The following is a 27362-nucleotide window of genomic DNA, read 5'->3' on the forward strand; positions in this document are numbered from 1 at the left end:
TTGAGGCTGCGGGGGAGAGGTGACAGCTGGGGAGGGGTTGGGAGCTAGCTTCCCGGGCCAGGAGCTGGGTAGGAGGGTCCTGCGGGCCGTAGTTTGCCCACCTCTGTCCTAGGGAAATGGTCATTCTGTATGTCAACCTTTGAGTGAATTCCTTAAATCTAGAGCTGATCAAAAATCAGAACTTCTGTCCTGGGGCAAATTCTCAGATTTCAAAATATGGCTTTGTCCTGATTTGAGACGGAAAGTCAAAATATCAGAATTTTCTTGCAAAATGAAAATATTTTGTTTCTATCTTGTTGAAATGTTTAATTGTATTGGAACTGATCAATTTAAAATGAAGCGCTTCTACCTTATGGAAATGAAACATTTTGATAATTTCCTGTTGAAAATTTTGATGAAATTGATATGTTCTGGCAAAACAATTTAATTTCACTGAATCAGCATTTTCTAACAGAAAATATTTCCACCATCTTATTTAAATTTCATATTTCCACAGAAAAACCAGTGAAGAAATATGTAAAGTTTTATATTGTGAAGAGTGACCTGCAGGAGGAATTTTGGAAATTATTGTTGCAAGCATTGGAATAGTAATAAACATCTTAGTATTGGGCTGCTTTATAGATCCTGGCTTCATAAAGCAAAATGACTTTAGTGGGACTACACTCATTAAAATCAGTTGTAGATCTGGATTACATGCCTGCAAATTTGCCTTGGCATTAGGATAATGTAGCAGATTATAATCGACAATAAATTTAATAAAATGTGTTACTGGGTTCAGCTATATGAACCTTCTGTAGCTGTTTTTTTAAAATAAATAAATATTCATATTGCAGATGGATCTAGAATATGTAGAATCCCAAGCGAATAAGTGAATTGGATTATTTTTTATGACTCCTGATTGCTAAGAAAGTAATTCTCTGATATCGGAAGACTAAGTAAGAATGATCCATCTGTGAAAGATAATTATGTCTTATTACAGTCATGGTAACGAAAGCATAATACAAATGCATTTTCTTTAGATCAGAGGATAGGGTAGAAGATTTTGGGGGTGGGGCATAGGAAGCATTTAAAAAATTTTAGAGGAAAAATAGCCACTTAAATAAGAAAAACAAATCAATAAATAATAACACTAAATAAGGGATGTCATAAATTGCCACAGTGTATGAAAATTGAGGGAGGAAATAAGACAAAAAAGTAATCTGCAACAAGTCAGAGGCGTGTTTTCTGCACAAAGTATACATTTTACTTCCTATGACTTTGACTGTTGTGTGTTTGTCTTGTGAGGGGAAGAAATTGTTTATAGGATTTCCAATTGTAACATCTCATATCAAGTTTTCCTTTAACTATATGTGCTATATCTTTTAAGCATTATAAAGAAATAATGTTTAAATAAAATTATTTAAATACTGAAATGCCACAACAGCATCGTTTGACTATCTCATTGCTGCCTAGAATTAGGCAAATGACAAAACTGGAAAAAAGAGGTTAAACACATCCTACAGTTCAACCATGATCATTCTCTTTTGCAGACAAGCCAACGTTTTATGCAGTCTTTGCTTTTTTTATGTAACAATTACAAAATTTGTTTCTTGAACGCAGGCCCCTCCATATTCAGTTCTTTTTTCCTCCTCTGTCATCTTTTTCTTCTGTCACCTCATAGTCTCCTTTTGCCTTCACTGCCAAATTTCTACTGCCCTCTGTCTGAGTCTCAAGCTCTCACCTTTCCATATCGTCCTTTTCTAGCTCTTGGTTAAAGTTAATGGAAAGACTCTCGTTGACTTCAGTGGGCTTTGGATCAGGCCCTAAATTTTCGCTACTGGGCTAGTTTAGTGCATCTTCTACAAGAGTAGTGCTTTAATATGTGCCTACTCCAGCAAGCTCCTCACAAAACTGGAGAGCATCTGTGGAAGTGGGCTGGGTGGGGTTCAATAGGGCATCTTCTGGTCAACAGCTGCTAAGGGACTCCACAAGACTGTCCCAGAAAAGAGCTCTAGGGCTTCTCTCAGGAGCGTGAGGGGACTTCGGAAGAATGAAGAGCATGTGCATTTGTGCCTCCAGTGACTACCAAATGTGCATGAGTTTTTATAGTAGTTCCATGCTTTAATAGCATAAGATTTGTGCCTGTCTAGCAAAGCTTTTTCTCCTATCTGGTGAACATTTACTGTATAATTGTTCTGTGCGTTTTTTTCCCCTTTATTTTTTTTATCTTTCTCCAATTATACTTCATTTCAGACCACTAGAATTGGCTGTATAGCCGTTATCTTGTGGGCACCCAAGTTGGGCACCTTAGAGAGAAGGAAACTGAATTCTAACCATGAGGGAAGCAAAGCAGGATCTGAAGGTAGTAGCTTGAGTATTTGGTCAAAGCTAAACAGGGAGCTGGGCTTCTCCTCCCCAGAAGATGCTCGGAGGAAGCTACCATACACCAGTTTGGGTATGGGGAGAACCAAAAGACCTGGGTGAAAACAATCTTAGTTACAGACCCTTTCAAAGGCTTTTTTTTTTTCTTTTGGCCTTCATGCTGATAGACATGAAACAGCTTTTGTGCAGATGGGGAAATCCTTTACATTTTGAATTGTGAATCCCTGAAGAAAATTCATAGATATTAAAGCCAGAAAGGACAATTCTGACCATCTTGTCTGACCTCCTGCATAACACAGGCCAGGGAAGTCACCTCGTAATTCCCGCACTGAGCCTAGTAGCTTGTGGGTGAAAGTAAAAAATTATTTGAAGGCGATCATTTTGATTTTTGCAAGTACAGGAAGAAAACCAAGGATGATGCATTTAATCAGTTTTACAGTGTAGAAAATGTACAACTCCTGCTAATCTTTCAACTAAAAAAATTCCTTCGTTAAAGCTTTAGGTATTATGCTGTTGTAAGAACAGTACAGAATACAGGCTCAGTACTCCTCTCAGAATTAGAAGCCAATTAATTAAAAAAAAATAGTTGATTATAGTACTGCTGCATGCACTTAATGGGGGAATAGTAATTGTCATTATTTTGTTAAAGTGAAGACACATGACTCTTCTTTAGCAAAATCTGGAGCATGCATATAACATCATAATGACTGAGGCAGTGGTGAGGCAGAACCAGGAAATTGTTAGTCGGTAAATGTAAGACCATAGGACTTAAAAAAACAAGGATAACAAAATTGTGTGTCTTTAACTAGAGAGAGCAGTGGAAGAGATGCTATTTCCTCTAAGCAACTCTTTGATGAAACACATGCCACAGTACTTCCCACAGTTGGAAGACTGTGGTATTTATTAACAGTGACCTAGATTGGAGGAGACAATAAAAGCTGTTGCCGGGAAGAACAGATTGACTGCCATTCTGATCTGGATAATAAACAGCTGAAATATGGACAGTGAATGAAAGTTTACTAACACAGCTTTACACAAAGACCTACAGTTTGAGCGAGGAGGTGACATTACTGCAATGAACTCATTTTGAACTGCGGTTTAGTTTGGAATTTACACGTTTACGTTCAGCCATTTGATTTTATATGGACATCTATTGTTTTATTTGAGCATGTATCAAATCAGGAGGATATGGCCTGACTAGATTTTTAAGTAAATTAATATGTAAACCTGTCCAAAAATAGATGTTTGTTTCTTTAAAATGTTGCTCACTGGGATAGCCGCATGAGATACACATCTTTTTCCCATGAAAGTTCTGGTAGGAAATGGCCCTAGACTGTTATTTTTACAGTAGAACCTTAGAGTTACGAACACCTCGGGAATGGAGATGGTTCGTAGCTCTGAAATGTTTGTAACTCTGAACAAAACGTTACGGTTGTTCTTTCAAAAGTTTACAACTGAACATTGACTTAATACAGCTTTGAAACTTTACTATGCAGAAGAAAAATGCTGCTTTCCCTTTATTTTTTTAGTAGATTACATTTAACACAGTACTGTACTGTATTTGCTTTTTTTTTTTTTTTTTTTTGTCTCTGCTGCTGCCTGACTGCATATTTCTGGTTCCCAATGAGGTGTGTGGTTGACTGGTCAGTTTGTAACTCTGGTGTTCATAACTCTGAGTTTCTACTGTATCTTACTTCACGGCAGTACAAACACTACCATTTGGGCCATAGGCGCCGACTCTGTGGGTGCTCGGGGGTCAGAGCACCCACGGGGAAAAATTGGTGGGTGCTCTGCACCCACCGGCAGCTCCCCGCCCTCCCGCCCCAGCTCACCTCTGCCTCCGCCGCCTCCCCTGAGCGCACCAGGCTTCGCTTCTCCCCCTAGCTCCCAGCGCTTGCCGCCACGAAACAGCTGTTTAGCAGCAGCAAGCGCTGGGAGGGAGGGGGGAGGAGGGGGAACGCGGTGCGCTCGGGGAAGAGGTGGGGTCGGGACGCAGATTTGGGGAAGGGGTCCAATGGGGCGGGGGGGGGCAGAGTTGGGGCGGAGACTTTGGGGAAGGGGTTGGAATGGGGAGGGAGTGGGGGGGGCCCGGGGGCAGGGTTCAGCACCCACAAGCGCAGGGAAAAGTTGGCGCCTGTGATTTGGGCTACTCCATCTTAAATAGATGACACATCTATTGTTCATTAACATGGCTTTTTATGGGATTAAAACTTGCATAATTCCTACAAATGTGGGTTCCCTCTGGTCTTCTGTGAAGTTTTCTTTGTTTTGAGGGCTGCTATTGTAGGTAGGACCCTACCAAATTCGTAGCCATGAAACTCGCATCATGGACCGTGAAATCTGGTCTTTTGTGTGCTTTTACCCTACACGATACAGATTTCACTGGGGGGAGACCAATGTTTCTCAAATTGGGGGTCCTAACCCAAAAGGAAGGTGCAGGAGGGTCACAAGATTATTTTAGGGGGGTTGCGGTATTGCTACGCTTACTTCTGCGGCGCCTTCAGAGCTGGGCGGCCAGAGGGCAGTCCCAGCTCTGCAGGCAGCAGAGCAGAAGTAAGGGGGCAATATGATACCATGCCATCCTTACTTCTGCGCTGCTCTGCCTTCAGAGCTGGGATCCCAGCCAGCAGCCTCCGCTCTTCAGCTGCCCAGCTCAGAAGGCAGTGCCACCACCAGCAGCAGCACAGATGTAAGGGTTATTTTAAGTACCGCAACCCCCCTTAAAATAACCTTATGACCCCCCCACTCCCAAGTCCTTTTTGTGGTCAGGACCCCTACAATTACAACATGGTGAAATTTCAGATTTAAATAGCTGAAATCATGACATGTATGATTTTTAAAGTCCTATGACTATGAAATTGACCAAAATGGACTGTGAATTTGGTAGGGCGCTAATTATGGGTTCATCATTTGTCATTTGTCTAGTAAAGTAGCTCTTAGTGCATTTTGCAGGATGTATTATATTCTTTTAACGTTTAGATATAAAATATAAACCCAAATCCTAGGGTGGAAAAACCAGGCACTCTGACAGTTGGTTTCATTATCCTTATCACTTTAAATAAGTGCTGTTGAGCTGAAAATATTAAGGAAACAATGTGAAAATGTTAAGTGAAAATATCCCCTACACTTACGTTAGTGGAATGGAACTGGTGAAAAATTTCATTCCAAGAATGACCTCTCATCCAATCCAGCCATTCACTTGTTTTCATCTCCTCTTTTTGCTTTCCCTTAACTAGGAAAGGTAATTAAAGTTCCTTTGGGCTTCAAAGTTCTCTGAGGACGTTGTTTTAACAGGCATCATGGCGTTGTAGAGATTATTTTTTGTTTGCATGTTTTACTTACTCATTAGAGTTTCTAGGGGAGGAGCAAGGAACTTTATATTTTTAAATCAGTTTGGCAGACTTTGAACAGCTATCCTTGCATGTTATATAATTCTCGTACAGATTTGAAGAGCTCATTAAAGAAAAAAACCCTGACACACTTCAGGAATATTAAATCACTTCAGATAGTGCATAGAATGTAATGTTATTAAAGCATTTCAAAATGTTAAAAGAGATTTAAAAGTACAAGTGGCTTCAGACCCTTTGCTTTGAAAAGTGATTTAAACTGTCAAATTCATTCCAAGTTTTGAAGAGCTTTAATCTCCTAAATTGCAAAGAACTAAACTTGTTAATAATTACAAGTTTGTTTGCACTGCATATTCAGAACTCTGGACTAGATGCTCCTTTCCGCTATGCAAAGGGGAGCAAACACACATCATTCATGAAGAAATGTGTTCAAGGAACTCATAAGAAGGAAAACATGTACAAGGTATGGAGCCCTTTGCCAGGTAACCACAGGCAGCTTTCTTCTGTGGTGACAACCTGGGAAAGTGACCAACCAGGAGGGGGAGGTGGTGCTATGGAGCTCTTTGCAGCATGCTGGTGTAATAACCAGCCATAACCTAGGCAGCAAATCACTGGTGTTCATTTCTGCCCCTCTGCAGCTTTACTCCACCAGAAGTACAGAAATCAACAGCAGCACAGTGACTGAGAAAGATGGCCATCCTGTTAAGGGGGCACGTGGTACCTGCTTAAGAGAGTAGTTGGGGGCAGATATTCCATGGGGAGGGCCTGGCAGACATTCCACTGGAGATCTGTTTTATGAGGAGTCCAGATTCCAAATAGATCTTTGCATTCTTCATGGCTCAGTAGCTAAGCTACCCATTCCTTCTTTGCATTCATCATGCCCCTCCCGCACCATCTGGACCACCTTTTGCACTAACTTCTCCAACAGGATGTATTTTTGCAAAAGTAGAGGAGTAAGCATAACAGTTAAAAACTAAAGGTGTATTCTGTTTATGCTTCCAAACTGTTTAAACTGTTTACAATTTAAATGATAGGTTGCTCTGTTTTCTTTTTAGCAGGCATTGCATTACAGAAATTCCAAAATTGTGTGTCCTGAATAAAGCTTTTTGGGGGAGAAGGGGAAGTCCTATATAGAGAGGAAGGAATGTTTACGCTGCAGTGAAAAAACCCTGCATCTGGCTCTGGGACCCCAGGCACCAATCCGAGCCTGAACGTCTACACCACAATTAGACAGCCTCTTAGTCTAAGCCCTGTGAGCTCGAGTCAGCTGGCATACACCAACCACAGGTGTTTGATTGCAGTGCAGACATAACCAAAGGACTGTCTTGTCATTAAGAGACCGGACAGAGACTGATTTTGCATCTTGGCTTTGCGACAGACTTCCTGTGTGGCCTTGGACAAGGTGCTTGTATCTCTGTGCCTCAGTTCCCCATCTTTAACATAGCACAATAATTCTTCCTGTCTGCCAGCCTTTGTTTGTCTTCTCTATTCAGACTATAAACTCTTCAGAGCAGGGACTGTCTCACTATGTGTTTGGACAACACAATGGAATACTTAGCAGAAATGAGACTCTGATCATGTATGGGGCCTATAAATACTGCTGTAGTACAAATGATGAATAATGTTACAGATTGTTCAGTGCAACAGATAAACTGACAGTTTAGCCAAGGAGTATATGACTATCTGCAGTAGTGCTTGTATTGTTACAGAAATACACATAATTATGTTTTCCACAAGGCTATCATAACTCTATACCTTTTGTAATTAAGACCCTGATGTTTATTTTCTGGCATTTGATTTATGAAAACATTGTGATATTAAAAGTTAATGGAGGTGGGCACAAGCAGCAAGGTTCAGTTACAGAGGTAGAGTCAAATTTCCCCAAGGTTTGGGTATGATCTGAACCAAGGTTTAGGTTCAGTCCCATCTCTAAAAGTTGAATCTCAGACTGTTGAATTGTCAGTCCCATCTCAGGGCCAGGTTATGCCAGCTTTATTCCAGTTGAATTGTTCCTTGATCCATCAGTAGCTCTGCTGAAGAAAATTGGATCATTGACAAAGTAAGGTACTACTCAGTCTGAGGATGGGTGGCACAATATGGCCCATATTTTTCACCTGATTATGTCTACAATAACAGAATCCTTAAGGCTTGTTTAAAAGAAAAAGTTATATAGAAAATTCATACGTATTTTGAGAACATACTTCAATACAAGCATTTACTAAGGTACTGTGAATGAGAATGTATTTTGTTTTATGATAATGTTATTCCCCTTCTGTGCATAGCCCCTTTTAGTTCTCCATGACTTGTCCAACCCAAACCAGTCCAAAATAGACCCCTCAGTATCCTCTTGCCCATTCATTCTGGGGAACCAGTAGTTTCAACTGCTGCTGCTTCTCAGATTGCTGCAATTGTTGTTTCGCCTTCTCCAGCTAGGGAGAGCAGTAAAGTAGCTGCTGTAAATTAACCTGAAGAAAACACTTATTTAGCTAGCTAGCAAAAGTTGCTCAACCTTTGGACCCTAGTTGTGTCCCTCCATGACCCACTTAAATTCCACCAGCTCAAGGTCTGTCCCGAAGTGCAGTCAGTAACCTCACAGCTGCTGCTGTCAAGACAATGATCCAGCCAACTGATCAACCTGGTCACATTGTTGACTGAGTCTCATGATTCATTCTCTGGGTTGCTCCTGGAGCAGCTGAATTACACACCATGCCTAACTGAGAGCAGGTTGTATTCTCTCTCGGTCCCATCTGAGATAATATTATCGCATTTGAATTATTAGGGTTAATAATTAGTTAGTGATTGCAAAGTGCATTGAAGGGAAAATTGCTATCTGAGTTCTAAGAATTATCATGATTTTCTTTTCAATAAAACTTAGAAAAACAGATTCTGCTACACTGGGTAGCACCTTATTTGAAAAGTCTCAGCAGGATTCCCAGTGGAGTAAGATGCTTCTCAACACGAGTAAGGGTATAAGAATCTGGCCCATCAGGTTTATTTTTCTGTATATGCTCAAGAAAGTAAGGGCATAGGTAGGGCACTCACAAAAAGATAAACCTCAAGACTTAGTATCTATATACTCAATTAAGTAATGCATTTTATTTTGGAAACATGAAATTTTAAAACTAACATTCATGTAGGTTAGTTATCTGTGACTTCTCCCCATATCTCCCAGATCCTACTATCCTCCTATAGACCCAGAAAGCATTTTAGATTTCTCTGACAACTTTTTTTCTCTTTTTAACTCAGAAAATGACGGTTAGTGTTTGTTTGTTTGTTTGCAGCACTCAAAAGGAGTGAATGAGATGAGCTATCTGGGTTATAGTATCTGAAGGGCTAAGTTATTCTCTTGGAGAGCCATTCTAAATGAGCCTGACTGAGATACTGGATCTGTGTGAAGAAGACTAAGGATATAATAGGATGTCAACTGAGACAGAACTTCCAGTGGCTGTTAAAACCAGCGCAAAGAAAGACTCCAAAAAGAAAGGTAGTAAGTCCACTTCTCTTTATATTTAATGAAAGACCGGTTTTCTTTTACACTTCGATTTATCATAAGCATGCCTGATTCTGTGCTCCTTGTGCAGGTCAAACTGGTGTTAACGTCAGTAGAGTTTTGTCTGCCTAGGAAGCATCAGATCTGGTTCTTTGTGTATTCAAAAAATATCACTCTGAAAACAAATGAAATGCAGAAACACCCTAAGTTACTGCATTATGCTTTATTAGTTTTCTACTTTATAAGTGTGTTGTATTTGTTTTGTTGTTCAAAATAGATAATCTAAATTCTTTACTTCAGAAGTATTGGTTTAGCCACTTTTAGCAAAAACTGTTTTTATTTTGTTAGATATTCTTTTGTTGGCAAATAATTCTTCTACTAACTGTTTTGTTTGTGTCATCTTGAACCTAACAAAAGAGGTTAAATGCCCTGCTCATCCTCATAGTTTGAATCTTATGCAAAGATCTGCATAAAACACGACAGGATTCTTAAGAGAGACCACGGTGCTTATGGTGAAGGGGGTTGTGTTGGCTGCGTTATTAACCACATACAGGATATGTTCCTCCAGACTTTGCATGTATTGTGGTAAAAGCAATATTACTGAACGGAAGGAGAAAACAAACAACAAAGAAATAATACACATAATAATTTTACATTCTATCCTACAGTTAAAATTCAGGGTCAGGTTGTGGAGCCTTTATTCACAATGGTGCATACTTACTCCTCTGTATAGCACTACTGAAGTGGGATTACTTGAGTGAGTACTTATCAATGTGAATAATAAAAAGAAGATGATCTTGAAGCAGTGATGACTAGCATGGTGCTGCTTGCCTTCTTTTATGTTCTACAAGGGTAAAAATTAGCCTCAGTTTCACTTTCTTTATACTTGAGACCCAATTTGAAACTCAAATTTTACAAGACCAGCACCCCGGCTTCAAAAACTTCTTATGGGATAGCCCAGGATAAAGTACAGATCCTGCTATTTCTGTGTTTCAGTTGCTGGAGGTTAGCCCACTGGAGGGCATTGGCACTGTGTGTTGTATGCTCTTCAAACAGAGAGATTCTCTGACTTTTTGCAAAAAGAACAGGAGGACTTGTGGCACCTTAGAGACTAACCAATTTATCTGAGCATAAGCTTTTGTGAGCTACAGCTCACTTCATCGGATGACTTTTTGGTGATTCATCTGTACTTTTGCTTATGTAGTGATTTTTTCTGGGTGCCTTGCTCCACTAAACCTTCTTTTGGGGTAGACTTCCTACTACTGGGACCTGACCCTCAAAATCCCAGCTAGATTTGGAAGTCCACTAGGCACCTTGAATTATATGCTTTGGAAGAGAGAAGATAAATTAGACACTTTGTTATGAGAACTCTTGAGCTATTGGTTTAAATGCATAAAAGGAGATTATTAATTTAACAGACAAACATTAAACATCATGGTTTAGCTTTGGAAAGATAATATTGGAGCTTTGTGGTAGCTGAGAAGGCATTATGTAGATCACAGGTTCCCAAACTTTTTTTTTTTGCTATGCCCTCCTTAGAGAGTCATATCCCATGTGGGCCCCTCTCCCCAGCCCTGTCTCCAAGCCCTCGGCTTGGCTCCCTCAGCTTCCTTGCTCTCACTCTGCCAGCTTACTGCTCCCTCGACTAGCCCTAGCCAGCTCCTCTTTCTCCCCGGCCGCACCGCAATCCCTACCAGGCAGCACCCCGCTGACTCTACTCACTGGCTCCAGCTGCTTCCTCCATGCTGCTGCTGCCTGGACCTTGCTTCCTGTGCTGCTGCCTGTTGCCACTGGCCCAGAGTCTGGGACACGTGTAGGGAGGGGGCATGGCAGTAACAGACACTGTGGGAGCTGGCTGGCTCTCCAGTCCCACCTCTGGGGCCTCTCCTTGTGTGCCGGCTGCTGGACAACTGTGCACAACCCACTGCTGGCAAACCTATGATGTCGATGTAAAGAGGTCCCCTCCCTTGCCAAGATGTACAGCTGAAAGTAGAGCTGGTCAAATTATTCATTACTAACAATATTTATTTTCTCTTGGCAATGAATTCCACATCTCCTAATCTCTTTGTTTAATATTCACCGAATATGGTTCAGGCAAACACAAATTTTGGCATATGGGTTGTTTACATACTGTGATTGCTCTATTTGTGGTTTGTGATTGGTAATTTAAGTCACATGGTGTTGCTTCTGCTCCATAAATCAGTTGGTGAAACTTTTGGAAATAACAAATAATTCTCTTAGGGATTGAGCTTTTGGATGAGTAATTTGTGCCAACATTCATGTAACTTTCCAGATTCACAAACATCTTCACAAATCTTCAGGGGCTGAATACTTTGTAAGTCTTATCCCCACAAATGTAAGTGAACAGGACGCACTGCCATTACTGATGAGAATATTCATGAAATATGTTGTATATTCTGTGACCAGCTCTAGCAGGAGTTACCCTTTATCCGTCATGGCGAAGTGGCTGAAAAGTGATCAGTGCACAGCAGTAAAACATCCCCAGAATTAATCATTTTCTGTATTGAATGTATAAGTCTGACTGCTTTGAATAACAGCCAGCAAGCTGCTGGGGTCACAGTAGAATAGGTTTTTTGGACAGGCTATGTATAAAATTCAGGTAATGTATTAGCTGTTCAAATCCTAGGTCAGGAAAGTGAGAAGAAACTTGATTTGTTCATTACTTTTCATTGGTTCATGTCACATCATGTATATCTCAGCAAATGAGCCCTAACCTAGAACAGTGTGATATGATGGACATTTGGAAAAATCTGTGTTTTTCAGGTTCATTAACTGACATCAGAGGGGGAGTAGCAAGTGCACAACCTGAAGTTATGTTTGTAGACACTGAGTTCAGTTATCCAATGGAAATGACTATTCTGAAGAAATAAGTCTTTGCTTTATAAAGACTTCAGTGAGTCTGTGTTTATTGTTTTGACAGCTGCTTTCATTTAAAAGCAGAGATGTGCGTCTTTCACAATATAATCTGATATTCTAATGCATACAAGACAACCTACAATATTGTGTTGAGCAAGTATGTACCTGTAAACTCCAGAGCTTTACAGGACAGACTTTCCATAGGTGTGTTGCGTATTGCGTATTTTTCGATCTATACTGTCTGAAAGAGAATAAGCATAGGTTAGGCTAAATTGTCTTCCCAGTTGTACCATAGGTTATCCCTGCGTTTTTAGCTAGACCACTGAAACCATCTTTGGCTCAGTTTCTCAATCTCTATAAAAGTGATAATATTTCTGGATTTCAAAGGAGTATTGTGAAGCATAATTTATGAATGTTTGTAAGACACATGGAGATCTTCAGGTGGAAAGTGCTACAGCAGTGCAAAATATTGTCATTAACTAGGTGAAAAAAATGAAAACATGGTTATTAAGTTGATATTGCCAACCCATTTTGGGTGTTGCATAGCTGTTTTCTGCAAATTGATTGAATAACATGAATACTAAAATTAGAATTTGAATAGCAGTTTTATGTATATTATATATATTTTAATCAGATGAGGTACATGCTGACCACCTAAATCAGAGTGCCTCCTTAGTACTTTTTGAATTTCTTAGAAATGTGGATGTTTCAGAACTAGGTTTTTTTGTGATTCCCAGTGGGGAAAAAGATAAATAAAACTGGGTATGGATTTAAATGCTCTGTCTGTGATTGATACTGGTAATGACTTGATTGGCGATAATAAATTGACAGCTTAGTTTTTAACGTGATTTACATACTGGACAAAAAAGTTACTCAAAATAGCTGGTATTAACAGTAGTCTGATTATGCCAATACAAGAGATTCTACAATATTATTTTGATGTATAGATCTAGGTGAAATTTTTCTACTAAACAATTTTCCTGCTGAAAAATGGAGTTTCATCAAAAAACAAAATGAGAATGTCATTTAAAATTAAACTTGTCTATGGAAAACTTTGAAATGAAACAAAATGAAAATGTGAGGAATCGCTAACAAATTTAGTCTTTAAGGTGCCAGCAGACTCCTTGTTGTTTTTATGGATACAGACTATCGGGCTACCCCCGATACTTGCCTCATACAAGGTGATCCTGGACAAAGGGTGGTAGTGACATGTAAAGAGGCACATAAAATGCAAGTACAATTTATTGTCTTGGGCTTGCAGTACAGTTTATCATGGGCTTACTCATTTGCAGGAGTTCATGATGCCCACATTCTGCAAGGCCCTGACAGCCTATTCCATGTATGCACTTAAGGCACTATAAAAAGAATTTATTAATAAGAGTATTTAAAGATTTTAAATAATATAGGACCAGCCTAGCTCAGGAACTGCCTGGTGCCCTCTGTTTATATCACTGCAACTGAGATCTGTAGGATTGGCCATGTTGACTATATGAATATATTGGGAGGGCTGAGTTGTGGGTCCACATTTGAGCAAAAGCAGAAAAGTGGTACCCTGCAGGCCTAAGTTAAGCCTTTAGTGTTGCTCTTGCATAGTGCCCCTCGGATTTGAGCAGTTGCCCTGGTTTCTGCCATAACTTTGAATTCACTGATTGTTGTTGCTCTTAATATTATGCATTAGCCGCATTACAGTAGTGGCAGGAAGCCAAACCCTCTTCTTTCTAGTACTGTATGCACCCATAGTGACAAATAGTCCATAGGTGAAGAGTTGACAATCAAAACAGGCTAGACAGCCAGCCGTGCTGACACCACTTTCATTTGTTCCTTTACAAACAAAAAATCCTTTAATTTTTATGGATATTTTAGCTTTGAATAGAAACGGGATTTGATGTTAGTTTAGTCAGGTGACTGATAGAGTTGTGTGGTGAAATTTGTGACACTTGTTATTGTGCTGAACCTGCAACTGTGGATCATATTAGGGATATTGCTGCAAAGAAGTCTTGAGATTAGTTAATGGTTGGAAAAGGTTTCTGAGTGCTGTTCACTCTTGAGATCTCTTAACCTTTCTTTAATCCTTCAAATATAGCTCCACTTGTTTTCATTTGAATAATCTGCCTTAGATATAAAACAAAATGTCGCTTTGCATCTCTACAGGACCTTTTAGGTTTTATTTGTCTGCTTCTGATTATTAAAGCGATATAGACACTGTCAGGTCAAATTTATATTCTGTGGCTCTGGCTGGTGAGTAGAAAAAGGGAGATCGTTAGGAAGAAAAGATCCAGTGTACATCCTCAGCTGCACTCTACATAGAGACCATTTCAATGGTCCTGCTGCAAAGGTCACTGAAGTCCATGTCAGGGCTTCCATTGACTTCTGAGGGGTAGGCAGTGGGTCAAATATGTCTAAATTTTGCTACTGGGACACTCTCCTCAGAGTATTAGCCAGAACTGTAAGCCACAGTCTTACCTTTCTGCCTCAGCAAGAAATAACTTCGTTGGAGCTTAAATCTCATGTCTGCTCCCTGCTACACCAGTCTGGTCACCTCACCAGCAAAATCCTCAAGACTCTGCTAGTCTTGACCTTGCCTTGCAGGTAACAATCAGTGAACTCTAGTTCCTGAGTTCCCCAGAGCTATCCAGTCCCCCTCACTGGATATGCCCGGAAATTATTAAGTTTGCAGCCTCCAAAGAGACATAGTACACACATCAGCCTGATAGCTTAGCTAAGGACTCAGTCTTTACTTTAATTTAACAGCACTGAGATGGCGTATCATAAAACAAAGTATAAGATTATTGATAAAGAACATAGATTTAAATGAAACTAAGAGAAAAAGACACCAAAAATGGTCACAAACAAAACAAAATAAAACACGCTTTCTAGTGTCCAAGACTTAACTTTAGCAAGATGTGATCTGTGTTTTCTCACTTACATCAAGCTAACAGCCTCTCCAGCTCTTCCAGTTGGAGGATCCAATGTTTACAGAATCAAGAGTGCCATCCCCTTCATTCCCTAAGTGATGGGTAACTAGAATGTCTTTTTGCTCCTCTTATATTTCCCCAAGTCCATTGTTTTTGTCTCAAGAACCAGAAAGATCTCTTGGGGGCCCCCTGGTGTGCTCACCAGGATGTTCCCTCTATCACTTGTTACCTTGATTGTTTACCTTAGATGTAAATGTACTTTCATTGTCCTCCGCCTGTAATCAAGCCAGGCAGATAGGTGAATCCACATTCCTTTATCTAGGGCAGGCTTGTTTATTCACTACCTCCGAAAAATATGTTAACATATTTCTAAAAAGAAAAGGAGTACTTGTGGCACCTTAGAGACTAACCATTTTATTTGAGCATAAGCTTTCGTGAGCTACAGCTCACTTCATCGGATGCATACTGTGGAAAGTGTAGAGGATCTTTTTATACACACAAAGCATGAAAAAATACCTCCCCCCACCCCACTCTCCTGCTGGTAATAGCTTATCTAAATTGATCACTCTCCTTACAATGTATATGATAATCAAGTTGGGCCATTTCCAGCACAAATCCAGGTTTTCTCTCCCCCTCCTTTCCCCCCCCCTCCCCCCCCCCCCCCACAAACCCACTCTCCTGTTGGTAATAGCTAATAGGTAATAGGAGAGTGGTCACTTTAGATAAGCTATTACCAACAGGAGAGTGGGTTTGTGGGGGGGGGGAGGAGAAAACCTGGATTTGTGCTGGAAATGGCCCAACTTGATTATCATACACATTGTAAGGAAAGTGATCACTTTAGATAACCTATTACCAGCAGGAGAGTGGGGTGGGGTGAGGTATTTTTTCATGCTTTGTGTGTATAAAAAGATCCTCTACACTTTCCACAGTATGTATCCGATGAAGTGAGCTGTAGCTCACAAAAGCTTATGCTCAAATAAATTGGTTAGTCTCTAAGGTGCCACAAGTACTCCTTTTCTTTTTGCAAATACAGACTAACACGGCTGCTACTCTGAAACGTATTTCCAGAACACAATCCTTGCATCCATAACACAGTGATATTCATGACCAGTGTGTCACCAGTTTTTGTATGATATCTTACTTGATTCACTTTTATAGTGCAATAATATATACAATCAGTTGATTGAGTTGTGGTTCTGACCCTTTGTTTTCCCCATGGGGTGTTTGGACCTTGATTGTTACAGTTACATAAAGTTTTCTTAATAAATTCAGCTTCTATATTGATCATTGTTTTACCTTGCTGGGAGATGGGGAGTGGGAGGTTGCAATCTGCAGGGCTTTGGTGGAGAAAGATATAGGCAGGTGTCGTAGATAGCGACAAGAAACAGGATTCCCATGGTGGGAAGGAGGAGTTCTATGACAGCTGAGCCAAATGACAAATACTGTTCCTGCAAAGTCACAGAATTTATGAGACCCTGTTTATGTATCTGGAACAGCTGATGTTTTGTGTGGTACAAGAGTCATGCAAACTCATTCCCTTACAGGAAAGGTATATTGAAATATCCTCATTAAGCATCATTGTGACAATGTTTCTCTTGCTATAAACTTTTCAGTCATTCTCACATCTTTTTGCTCTCTTTCCATTATTGCTAGAGCTGATTTGTAAAACGATGTCTGTCCGACACTGAGCGATTATTATTAAGATATGATATATAAAATCCTCCCAGAGGCTGATGTGAAAGTTCTGCTTATTCAGGATAACACATGCTATACACCACAGCTGCAAAACTGTACAGTAACGTGAATGGTGGTTGAATTTCCTACATCAACATTATCACCTTGATGAATTCAGAAAATTAGACCATTAAAAATGTGAAGTACTAATTTTGCCTTTTTTTCAATCAATAGTGATAATATTTATCTATTGATATTATAAACCTCCGGGGTTTGATGGGCTGTAGAAATGCTACCTGTACATATTCCCAGCCACAAGTGTACATCAGGGATTTTAACTGCCTTCCTTTAGGATGGGGGTATGCAAACTCTGATGAGTGTAGTGTTTGTCGATGTAATTGTTCTGTTGCTCTTTACTACATATCTTGTCATGAGTCTAAGCAACCAGGGACCTTCGTTTCAATTTGACCTCAGCAATCCTCCCCCCTTGATCTCACTCTGTCACATGAGCTGACAGTGCACCATATGTCATTAGAAAGGATTATACTTCTGCCATCCCCCACCACCAACCCTAATCTCAATACCTTTGTTGGTTGCGATCCACTCGTATGGTAAGTTACTTCCGTGCTGCAACTACCTAGAGAGACCTTTCTGGAATTTTAAAAGGCATCCTGAAGAGATTTCACATAGCTAATTAAAAGAGTCTTGTAGGTCACTTCCCCACAAATTGGACATTTTATAGCAAGAGTAGGCCCATTTATGAATGATTCAGACTGCGCTACTTAGAAGCTGACTGTTCTTCTCATTGCATCATTTGATGGACTTAGTTCGCTGAGTAGTGAATAAGCCCCGGGTGTTAGTAGCCTAGGGGTAGGGAATTGTACGTTTTTATTAGTCATCCTTGATAAAAATGTGAACCACTTGTGGTCTTGTAGTACATGGAGAAATCCCACTGTGTAAATATTTATGGACCATGAATCAAATATAAAATATTTACTTCAGTCTCTTGGAATTACAAATGACTTAATAATCCCTTTTGGGAACTAGTTTGCCTTGGTTAAGGATCTATGTTAATGCTGTACATGGAAAATCTCCTTGTGGAATTTAACTTACACAGTGACATGTAAATGAAAAGTTTAATGGAGGTGAACCAAACTACCAAATTTGGATGCAGATTCTGAATCCACCAGTCTGGGCCCATATCAATTTTAATTAAGAAACTTAATTTGACAGTTCCCACACTCATTTTTGTATTTGACATTTTTTAGATGATTTTTGCTAGTTAAACTGCTGACCATCATCGCAGTTCTTAACTCTCTTTTTCAAAAGTGACTTAAGCATTTAGAAGCCTAAAGACAAGTCTACCCTACAAAATGAAGTTGACCTAAGTTACGTCGGTATTCAGCCACCACAGTAAGTACATCGCTTTTGCATGTCCACACTACTTGTGTTGGAGGTGCACATCATCACCAGGAACGCTTACACCGATTTAACTGTCAGTGTGGGGCATTGTGGGATGGCTTCTGAAGGCAGCAACAGTCGATGTAAGCAATGCAATGTCTACACTGACACTGCGTCGATCTAACTACATCAACAAGCGCTACCCTCTCATGGTGGTGGATTATTAAGTCGGGATAGTGGGCAAGTTACATTTAGTGTAGACACTTAGAATTGGATCAACGTAAGCCGCCTTACATTGATCTATCTCTGTAGTGTAGACCAGGGCTTAGTCTTAATGAGAGATAGGCTCCTCAGTCACTTGAATGCTTTTGAAAACTCTACCCTAGGTCATGCTCAAGTTGAAGCTTACTTGTGCGGCTGCATGAGACGTTGCAGTACTTAAGTCTATTTCAGGTAGCCTCTAGTCAGATGGGCGTTTATCAGACCCATGAGGCCCAGGCTTTGCATTGATTATTTTGGATCATAAAAATAGCCTATTTTTTGGGTTTGTTATGGCAAAAAGTTGCCTTTCCATCTAGTCTGGATTTTATTTGTGTCCAAACATGAATATACCCCTAGATTCATTTCTCCAAATGAAGGACTATTTGTATTCAGGCAGGACTAAACATAAATCACAACCCTGATAAAGAACTGAGTCCTTAGCAGGCCCACCATTCTCTTTTTAGAGGGAGCTGACAGGTGGTGATGCCTTGTGAAGGTCCTAAATTTTGTGCAGAAGGAGATAGGCGGTCGTATAATGGCCGGACATGTTTACACTTGTTCGTGGGACCGGTAAGCTGTTACACTGTGCTGGATCTTTTCATTTAGAGTCAGGCTTGACACGTCATAGTTTCACTAGCCCATACACTTTAATGAAAGATTCTCTAGAAATATAATGTATCATTGTAATCTTTTAGAATTTCCAGTTGCGTATTCTGGCTTCAAATGCTGTTATCAAAAAGTGACTGTAAAATGACACCTTTTGACTCAATAGATCTGCTCCCTGGGTGTAACCAGAGTCACATCTGCTGATTGTAATGAAGAATAGATTCTTACTATGTTTTTTTCCTGATAATTTTTCACAGACTTCCTTTGGGGAATGTGAGCTGAGTTCTATTCTGCCTTGTGATTCTTCAATGTAATTATTAATGAACTTCCACTTCCAGAATCACCATTGCTGGTAATGCACAAGCTGGGGGGAAAAAAGAGCTTGACTTTCAGATGACCAGTTAAGATTGTGCTGCTGGCAGTTAGGAAAACTGCAAGTAGAGCCTTTTTGAGGTAGAAGTCATCAAGACGCAATTCACATGCAACTCCATGGTACGGTTTTTACAGATTCATATCCAGATTAGAACTGCAGTTTAAAGTAATATTTCTTTTTTATGATTTGAATATTTTTATCAGTCAGTAACTGTATTTTATCAAATTTATTTTCGTTTTTTAAAATACGAAACGTCCAGAGTCAACAGTAATACAGTGCCATGAATAGCATAGTAATAACCTATGTTAAGTTGAGTCTAGTTTTCAGACATTACAAATGATGGGTGTTGTAAACAATGAAAAACAGGTGAATTTGTTCACATTATGATCTGATAACAAATCAGTTGAAGTGCCATCAGTGTAGTGAGATAGTCCAAGTTTTCGTAATGTGATTTATTTTGATTTATTTTTCTGTTTTGTTAGTAGATGGCTGTGATGCATGCTGGTATCTGGAAAAACAAATGTAGATTTTATTTAATGAGAAATCAAAGAGGATCACTGTCAAGAGCTTATTTTGTTTATGGGGAATAGACTTATTTATGTTTACCCACAGTAAGAACATGAGTTTTTCAATAATTTATGGATCAAGTACAACAAAATTAAATGATATACTAATTGAGGTTAGATGATTTGCTATAACAAACCTCTTGTGTGAAATAGTTACTGACAGCATTATCTGGAGATCTTTTGAGTGTTGGTAGACGTTCTGAATTCATTCTCAAGTGGAAATAGAATGGAAAAATCATTAATCTTGGCATTGTATAGATATAATTCACCAGAAATGGCTATCAAATAATTACTGTTGCAAATTCAGCGTGTGTGGGTCCTGTTTTAAATATCATGTCTAGACAAAATGGGTTACACCGTTGTGCTGATTAAAGAATTTTAGTTGAGGGAGTGACATCCTGCTTAAAACTACATTTACAATTGCACTGAATTGAGACACACCTCTATGAAAGATGGGGAGAGATCCCTTTCTTTGTTGTTTGGCCAAAGGAGTTGAGAGTCTGAGCAGTGTGGGATTAACTTCCTTAAAAGTCTTTCTTATGTTATCATTTCTCTGTATTGTAAAAATAGACAAAACCTTGCACCTGAAACTAATAATTAGGAGCCTACTGCAGTGTATGTCCCAAATGAGGATTTGACCTCATAGCCCATTCAATTGGGGATGAAAATGCAGGAATGTAATACTGCATTATAAGACGGGATCTACCCTAGGAAATGCACCTATTGCTGACAGTGAATGTCAGCAGTGGGTCCAGCTGACCGAGTGCTGCAAATGGTTTTACTGTACATATAGATGAGGTCAGAAAACATGGTTGAGCCCTGCTTGGAGCATCTCACAAAAAAGGGTGGTATGTGTGGGCAGAGCTATCAGACAGGCCAGCGAATTAAATTTTTGGGCAAATGTTATGCTTGTTCCAGTGCCATTTGAAATCAGTAGAAAGACTCCCAACAGGCTTGGTATCAAGACTTCAGTGCGTATCAGGGAAATTCTGTTCAGAGGATTCTAGAAGGAGAAAATCCACCCCCAAAATACTAGACTGTCGTGTAATGAATATAACTGAGCAAGAATTACTGTATTCATCCAGATTAGTAGCTAAAATGCCTCTAAAGGGTTGGATTAGTGACTAGATCCTTATGTGGCTGAGAAAGAAATATCCCACAGGGACAAACATGTTGCTAATAGCACTTTTATGCCATCTTTCATCCAAAGTTTTCAATTTTGCTTAATAAAAATATTAATGAATGATATTCCTACTAAGCTAGTTGCATTGGGTGCACGTTAACATTTCTATTGTTTTGAAAGATTGTGCTGTTTCCAGCCATATATGGGGAATTCTGCTAGGAATGGTAGAATCTTTCACAGTGGTACCTGCTCTGAGTATAGTATCGATACACCCATTGGAAGCATAATTGTTTCCACTTTGCAGATGGGAAAGCTGAGGCATAGACAGGTTTAGGGCCCTATTCTGTCCCCAAATACATTGATGGTATTGAAAGCCTTTCCAGTTTTACTTGAAATAAAGAGGTATTGTTATATTCATGTCTGCAATAGTGTGCTGTACATTCCTGGGCTGCTTATAGGAAATAACTTGAAAATTGTCAATGCAAAGGTCAGCTAGCTGCAAATTTTATTTGGTTATTATTTATGGAAATTAACAAGCTTCCATGTATTTCACCGTACATGGGTGAGGCTTAAATTGACTGCAAAGATAGTTGTGGCTGTGTATCTGAAGACAGAATTGATCCCTTACTGACTTATCCAAGATCACGGAGCAAAGCAGTGGCAGAGCTGGGTACATAACCTAAGGCTGCCAATTCCCAGTCATGTGCTGTAACTAACAGCTCACACTGTCTCAGTAACAGTTTATTAGTCAATCCATTGATCAACTTCTGGTGAAACAAATGCAGAGCAAAGTATGACTAGAAAAGCGTATTGGTTTCAGTTCTCATAGCCAAGAAGCCAGAGACCTAAGTAGGCATCTAGTTAAATACCTTAATACATTCACAGTAGTTAAAAAAAAAAAAATCACAACAATCTTAACCTTTAAAGCTGTAGACTTTTTGACTACAACAGTAACTTATTCATGAGGACTAGTCAACGTACACGTTGCCCTTTTGATATATGCTGTAACTGAATTTGTAAGCCCTTCATCCATTTCATATGACTTGTTCCTATCCTAGGAGTTCAAAGAGCTATAGAGTGAACCTGACTAGATAACAGGCTCAGCCTCACAACGATATATGTGTCAGGAACTGACATTCATTTTATTCCTTAGGAATAAAGAAAAGATGTGGTTATGATTCTTGTAGATTATGTGCTTTGGGTAAATCATCAATGTTTCCATTATGGGCCACACTCAGTAAATGTAATACGAGATGTACCAGTTTGGTCCTATGTTATATATTTGAGTTATCTGAAGGCAGAATGGCTGAAACCTTAAACACACTACATGTATTGGAATTACAAGTGACCATATAGGGGGGCAAATCACATGGTTTTGATTTTTTTTAACCTACTATTGTTACAGGTAATAGCTAAGTTTAGTGTAAAGACCTTAAAAAAATATGTTCCTATGTTTTTTTCGGTTTGCTGGCTTTGCCCGTTTGACAGCACTGTGTGTTTAGTTTCACTGTTTCTGACTTCATTTGTTTCCTTTTTTTGTGTAGGTCTTTCACATGACAACAGAGTGAAAATTAAAACAAACACACAAACTAAAAACAAGAAAATGTGATGGTAAAACCAGAACAATTGGGAGAGAATTCAGGGGTAGGTGCAGGACCTGAAACTGCTTTTAACTCCTTTTTTTTAAAAAAAGTAGAAATTTCAAGTTGGCGAAGTCACTTTACACATCTTTTAAATCATGCCTGATTTTTCATGCAGTTGGTTATGTACCTTTTAAAGTACCAAATAACCCCAAGCAGATATGGTAAATATGCAAAATAAAGAAGATTTCCATAGGTATAAACAATATGAGACGCAGGGCTTATCTACACTTGCAGTGCTGCAGTGTTGTAATGCTTAGTGAAGACACTACCTATGTAAGTGGGAGAGCTTCTCGCATCCGCCTAGGTACTCCGCCTCCACGAGAGATGGTAGTTATGTTGACAGGAGAAGACCTCCTGTCAACATAGAGCTGTCTACGCTGGGAGGTGGGTTACTGTGCCTGAGTGACATCATTATACCGACATCAGTCTGTAGTGTAGACAAGGGCTAAGATCTGAGAGAAAACTCCTTAAGAAACTTGGGAGCCATCCCAGTGCAGAGGGGACGCTGTAGAGGTTTTCTTGTTTTCATGTGCAAGGGAGGGTCAGACCACTCTGCAGCAGTCTTCCCAACATTCCCTGTACCTCCCCAGAAGGATCTATGCGGGTTCTGGAGTCCTTATGTGGAATGGGATTTGGAAACGATGACGTAGATCCTCCCCTAGGCATTTCCAAAGGAAATATGCCAAAACAAATATTGCAACCCTGCTGCAGTAGTCTTTTCAGATAGGCCTCTTTGAAAGGGTCACTGAGCAGCGGCAGGTGGAGGAAGCACTGTTGGAGCTGCACAGGAGCCCATTATGAGGCAGAGTCTCCTCTGTGTGGATGGCCTGTGCCCCCAGTGAACTCTTGGGAGAGTTGCAGGTTCTGAGGGCCTGTTCTGTGTAGGGCGGCAGTGAGGTGGTGGTGATTGGCCAGCCCCCCCTGGATCAATCTAGGAAACGTTTTGTGATGAGAGCTTTTGAGTAATTTTTCTCCTCCTATTCCCATCCTAATGAATATTTCCATGGGAGGGTTGATTTGCACCTAGAGATATAAGATAGATCTAGTTTGCTAGTATACAAGGTCTTAAAAACTTGGTAATGAGTGGTCAGCTGTCTCCAAGCCTGTTAGATCATTTTAAAATGCAGCCATTTTTTTAAATCAAGGTTCCAAGCTTAAAACATAGATCACTGTGGTAAGACCCGTACTTATTTTCCAGTTCAGTGAAGATGTTGCAGCTTATCTGACATAAAAAAAACTAGCAATTGTATTTTCCCTAGACGCATAATAGTTCTGCTGTCTATCACCAGTTGTTCACTAAAAATCTCTATCCTGGAAGGGCCAGATACTAATAACATCATTCATCTTGGATAATGACGTATTCCACATAGAGTAGCTTGCTAGCTGAAAGATCTCAAAAACTAATTGCAAATGATAACTCATCATCCAATGGGGGCATTTTTGATGGGTTCTATGGGGATCTGTTCTTCACCAAATACTAGTCAATATCGTTATCTGTGATTTAGAAGAAAACATAAATTTATTGCTGGTAAAGTTTTCAGAAGACACAAAAATTGGCGTAGTGGTAAAATAATGAGAAGGACAGGACAGTATACAGCGTGACCTGCAGTGTATGGTAAGATTGCACTTGAGCAACATGCATTTTAGTACACCTAAATGCAAGGTCATGTATCTAGGAACTAGCAATGTAGGTCACACATGTGGGAACTACTTGGTGAGATTCTGTGGTCTGTGTTATGCAGGAGTTGAGACTATATGATCATATTGGTCCCTTATGGCCTTAAAAATCTGTAAATCTGTGAATAGTCCCAGTGACTTCAGTGGGACTGTTGCCAAGTAAGGTGCTACTTACTGCAAATAAGGACATCAGAATGGAGTTTAGTTTTAGAATCCCTTTTCTTTGTATCTGAATTGTCACCGCCTTTTGAAGATTGGTCTAAAAAAAGACTAGATTGAAACTGTGGCATGTCTGCAGAGCAGAGTTCTCTGGCTCAAATCAAAACAAATTTTATTTTTCTTTGTATTCTTGATTCCTGCCAAGTTAGATGACTGCTAAGTCACTATATGGTCCAGTGTACCTTCTGTCCCTGATCTGGGAGCATCCAGCTCAGGCGTTTGTTCTCTCTCTCCCTCCCTAGGCCACCATGCAGTCTTTTCTCCCCTCTGCACTGCAGGCAGGCGGGAGTATATAGGCCATAGTTTACCATCTGTTCTGTGTTGCAGCTTGTCTCCTCTCCCTGGATGCAGATCCCTGTTCTACAGGGCTCTTCTCTTTCACAAAAGGCAAAAGTTGTTATCCCAGACTAGTGGGATGGGGAAGCATAAGAGGACGCATTAAACACCTTTGGCTCTTCGTAGATGCTGCAGTGAAATTATATTGTGAGATTATATGCAGGCTATTACTATTTCAAAAGGGTATTGACATAGGGCTAAGAGGTTTTACTGTAGTTTTTATGGATATGGAGACAGTCAGCACATTAACCTTTTATATAAATAGCTTTGGTGACCTCCTTGCAGGTTATGAGTATGACCTACATACTGATAAACACAGTTCTAACACATTACCACGACAACAGTGCATTTACTTCTGTCTCCATGGAGATGTACAAGAATGATATTTCAAGCCCAGGTATTGATTGGAGACCAAGGTTTTTAGACGTTCAGTAACTGGTAGAATAACATAATAAAATAATGGGGTATATAAAATATATTTACAATAAATAAAAGAATCAGTTGGGCATCCTTAAGAACGAAGACAGAGCAGAGTGCTAAATAATATCCGAGTTTCTTATGCAAAGACCATTTGCTCTATCTTATTAGACATCTGTTCATGGTGGACTTGTTCCCGTTCCTATCGGCATCAGTCAGGATTGAGCCCACTCTCCTCTAGCTGTACTCTCGGAGGAAGTTGTCTGAGGTGGAGCATCCCTCAGCATCTGCCTTCAATAAGGAAACGAAGGCAGGCTCTGAAAATGAGAAATGCTGTGCAAAACCGATGATTTTAAAAACGACTAGTTTGGCATTTAACTACAAAGACACACCATCAGAGCTTCAGAAAATGTGAAACACTGGTATGACCATTCTTTAAGGCTAGCGAGCAACAGATTCCAGCAGGGGAGGTGATGCTTAACTAAGCTGCTGGAGTTCTTTGAAGCTATTACTGCCTTAATAGATAAAGGAAATACAGTGGTTGTAGTTTGATTTTCAACAAGCACTTGACAAGATTTCCACAGTTTCACAGTAGAGATTAAATACGAAGGTAAAGTAAAATAGGGTTCAGGACCAAAAAAAACCAGACTAAAGAGCAGGAGACAGACTGGTCAAATATGGGAATTTTTCCACTTCAGAAGAGATTACAAACCTGGGATCCTTATCCCATGAAGTCTCTTTGAGGTCACTGGGAGTTGAAGGTGCACAGCGCTTCAGAGGAGGTGCTTATGCCTTGTAGTGTTGGGCTTTGAATACCTAAGATGTCCTTTTTAAGACATCTGGGTTTCTTACTTTAAACTTTCAGAAGTTTAGGAATGAATTAGCGTGCATGTTTTGCACATGCTCCTAATCTTCTGAAAATCATGCCTAATCAGTATCAGATATTTTGATGTGTGTATTGAAAATGGTCATCCAGACCCTGAACTGCATTCAAGAAGTGTAGGGAAGATGATGTAAAGGGGACTGACTTCAGGCCACTTTTGTGCTTCCTGATCCTGGACCAGTCTGCACCAGGCTAATTGTCTGATACAACCGAGGCCAGCCTAGATACTCTAAGTTCTGCTGACTCCTAAAAGGTCCATTATGGTTTATTGGAGCAGCTTGTGCCCCTAAACTGTCTGCAGTAAGCACAAATAGTCAAGAAGCCTGGATCCTTCTGGCACCAGTTACACAGGTTTTAGGGCTGCTTTGCTGCAGGGGAGCAGTGCAAGGCTGTCTAAATGCCCCCAAGGATCTGGCCCTGAGTTTACAAACATTAATATTTCATAGTAGTCTCCCCTGCAAATGGAAGGAAAGCTCTCTCTGGAGTCAACTTGTTTTCCGTGTGTAGCAGCAGTTTAACAATCAGCAAATGTTGAGCAGCTAATGTGTGTTCTCTAATTACACCTCAGATTCTTTCAGTTTAGTTTGAGGAGAGATTATATAGTGAAAAGAATGATTCAGGGACTGAAAAGTAATTAAACAGAATAAGTCTTTTGAGATTAGTTATTAATTTCATTTTTAACTGTCAAATTGCATCAAAGTAAATAGGGAGATAATACTCAGCCATCACCATATTATAGATGTAATTCTGAAAATATTAAAGTGCAGGCAAAAACATCTGTAATATTTTACTGATGCAACAGAATTAATACTCCACTTTTGCTTTGTGCTGCCAGCCTCAGATATTCACATAAGTTGTAGGTTGAAGTGAAATGTACAAAATCACATGTAAACTGAATATTTCAGAGAAACAGTCTGGCACACTATAAGTTTTGGTTTTATTGGGGTTTAATTTTAATATTCATGTAGTTATATGTTTATAATGCATTTATATGCAATATCTGCTAAATTGATATTTTGTAGGAGTGTTTATGGATGTTTCAGGAATGCCATTTTTTAATAAATTCAGTGGTTTTGAAATGTCTCTTCAAGATGTGATGGGTTATCAACTCCTTTAAGGAGAATTGGATGTTGAGAAAGAGAGTCTAGAATACATTAAAAATGTCAAAAATATGAAATTCTAAAGAAGCATTG

The 27362-nt window shown here is 39.7% G+C and overlaps 1 protein-coding gene across 21 annotated transcripts in view; it reads left to right on the top strand.

Annotated features, from left to right (window-relative positions):
• The window catches only part of DAB1 (DAB adaptor protein 1), a 697001-nt gene that overhangs the window by 501500 nt on the left and 168139 nt on the right, over nucleotides 1-27362 (top strand). For 19 of the 21 annotated variants that reach the window (XM_048860464.2, XM_048860466.2, XM_075131811.1 and 16 more), the window contains one exon: nucleotides 8990-9192. The exons of the other annotated variants lie outside the window; for them this stretch is intronic. In XM_048860464.2, the coding sequence (XP_048716421.1) occupies nucleotides 9126-9192 (67 nt within the window). In that variant the 5' untranslated portion in view covers nucleotides 8990-9125. The remainder of the gene's footprint in view (nucleotides 1-8989; nucleotides 9193-27362) is intronic. 21 annotated transcript variants of the gene reach the window in all.

Source organism: Caretta caretta, chromosome 8 (genome assembly GCF_965140235.1).
Source record: "Caretta caretta isolate rCarCar2 chromosome 8, rCarCar1.hap1, whole genome shotgun sequence".
Classification (NCBI taxonomy): Eukaryota; Metazoa; Chordata; order Testudines; family Cheloniidae; genus Caretta; species Caretta caretta.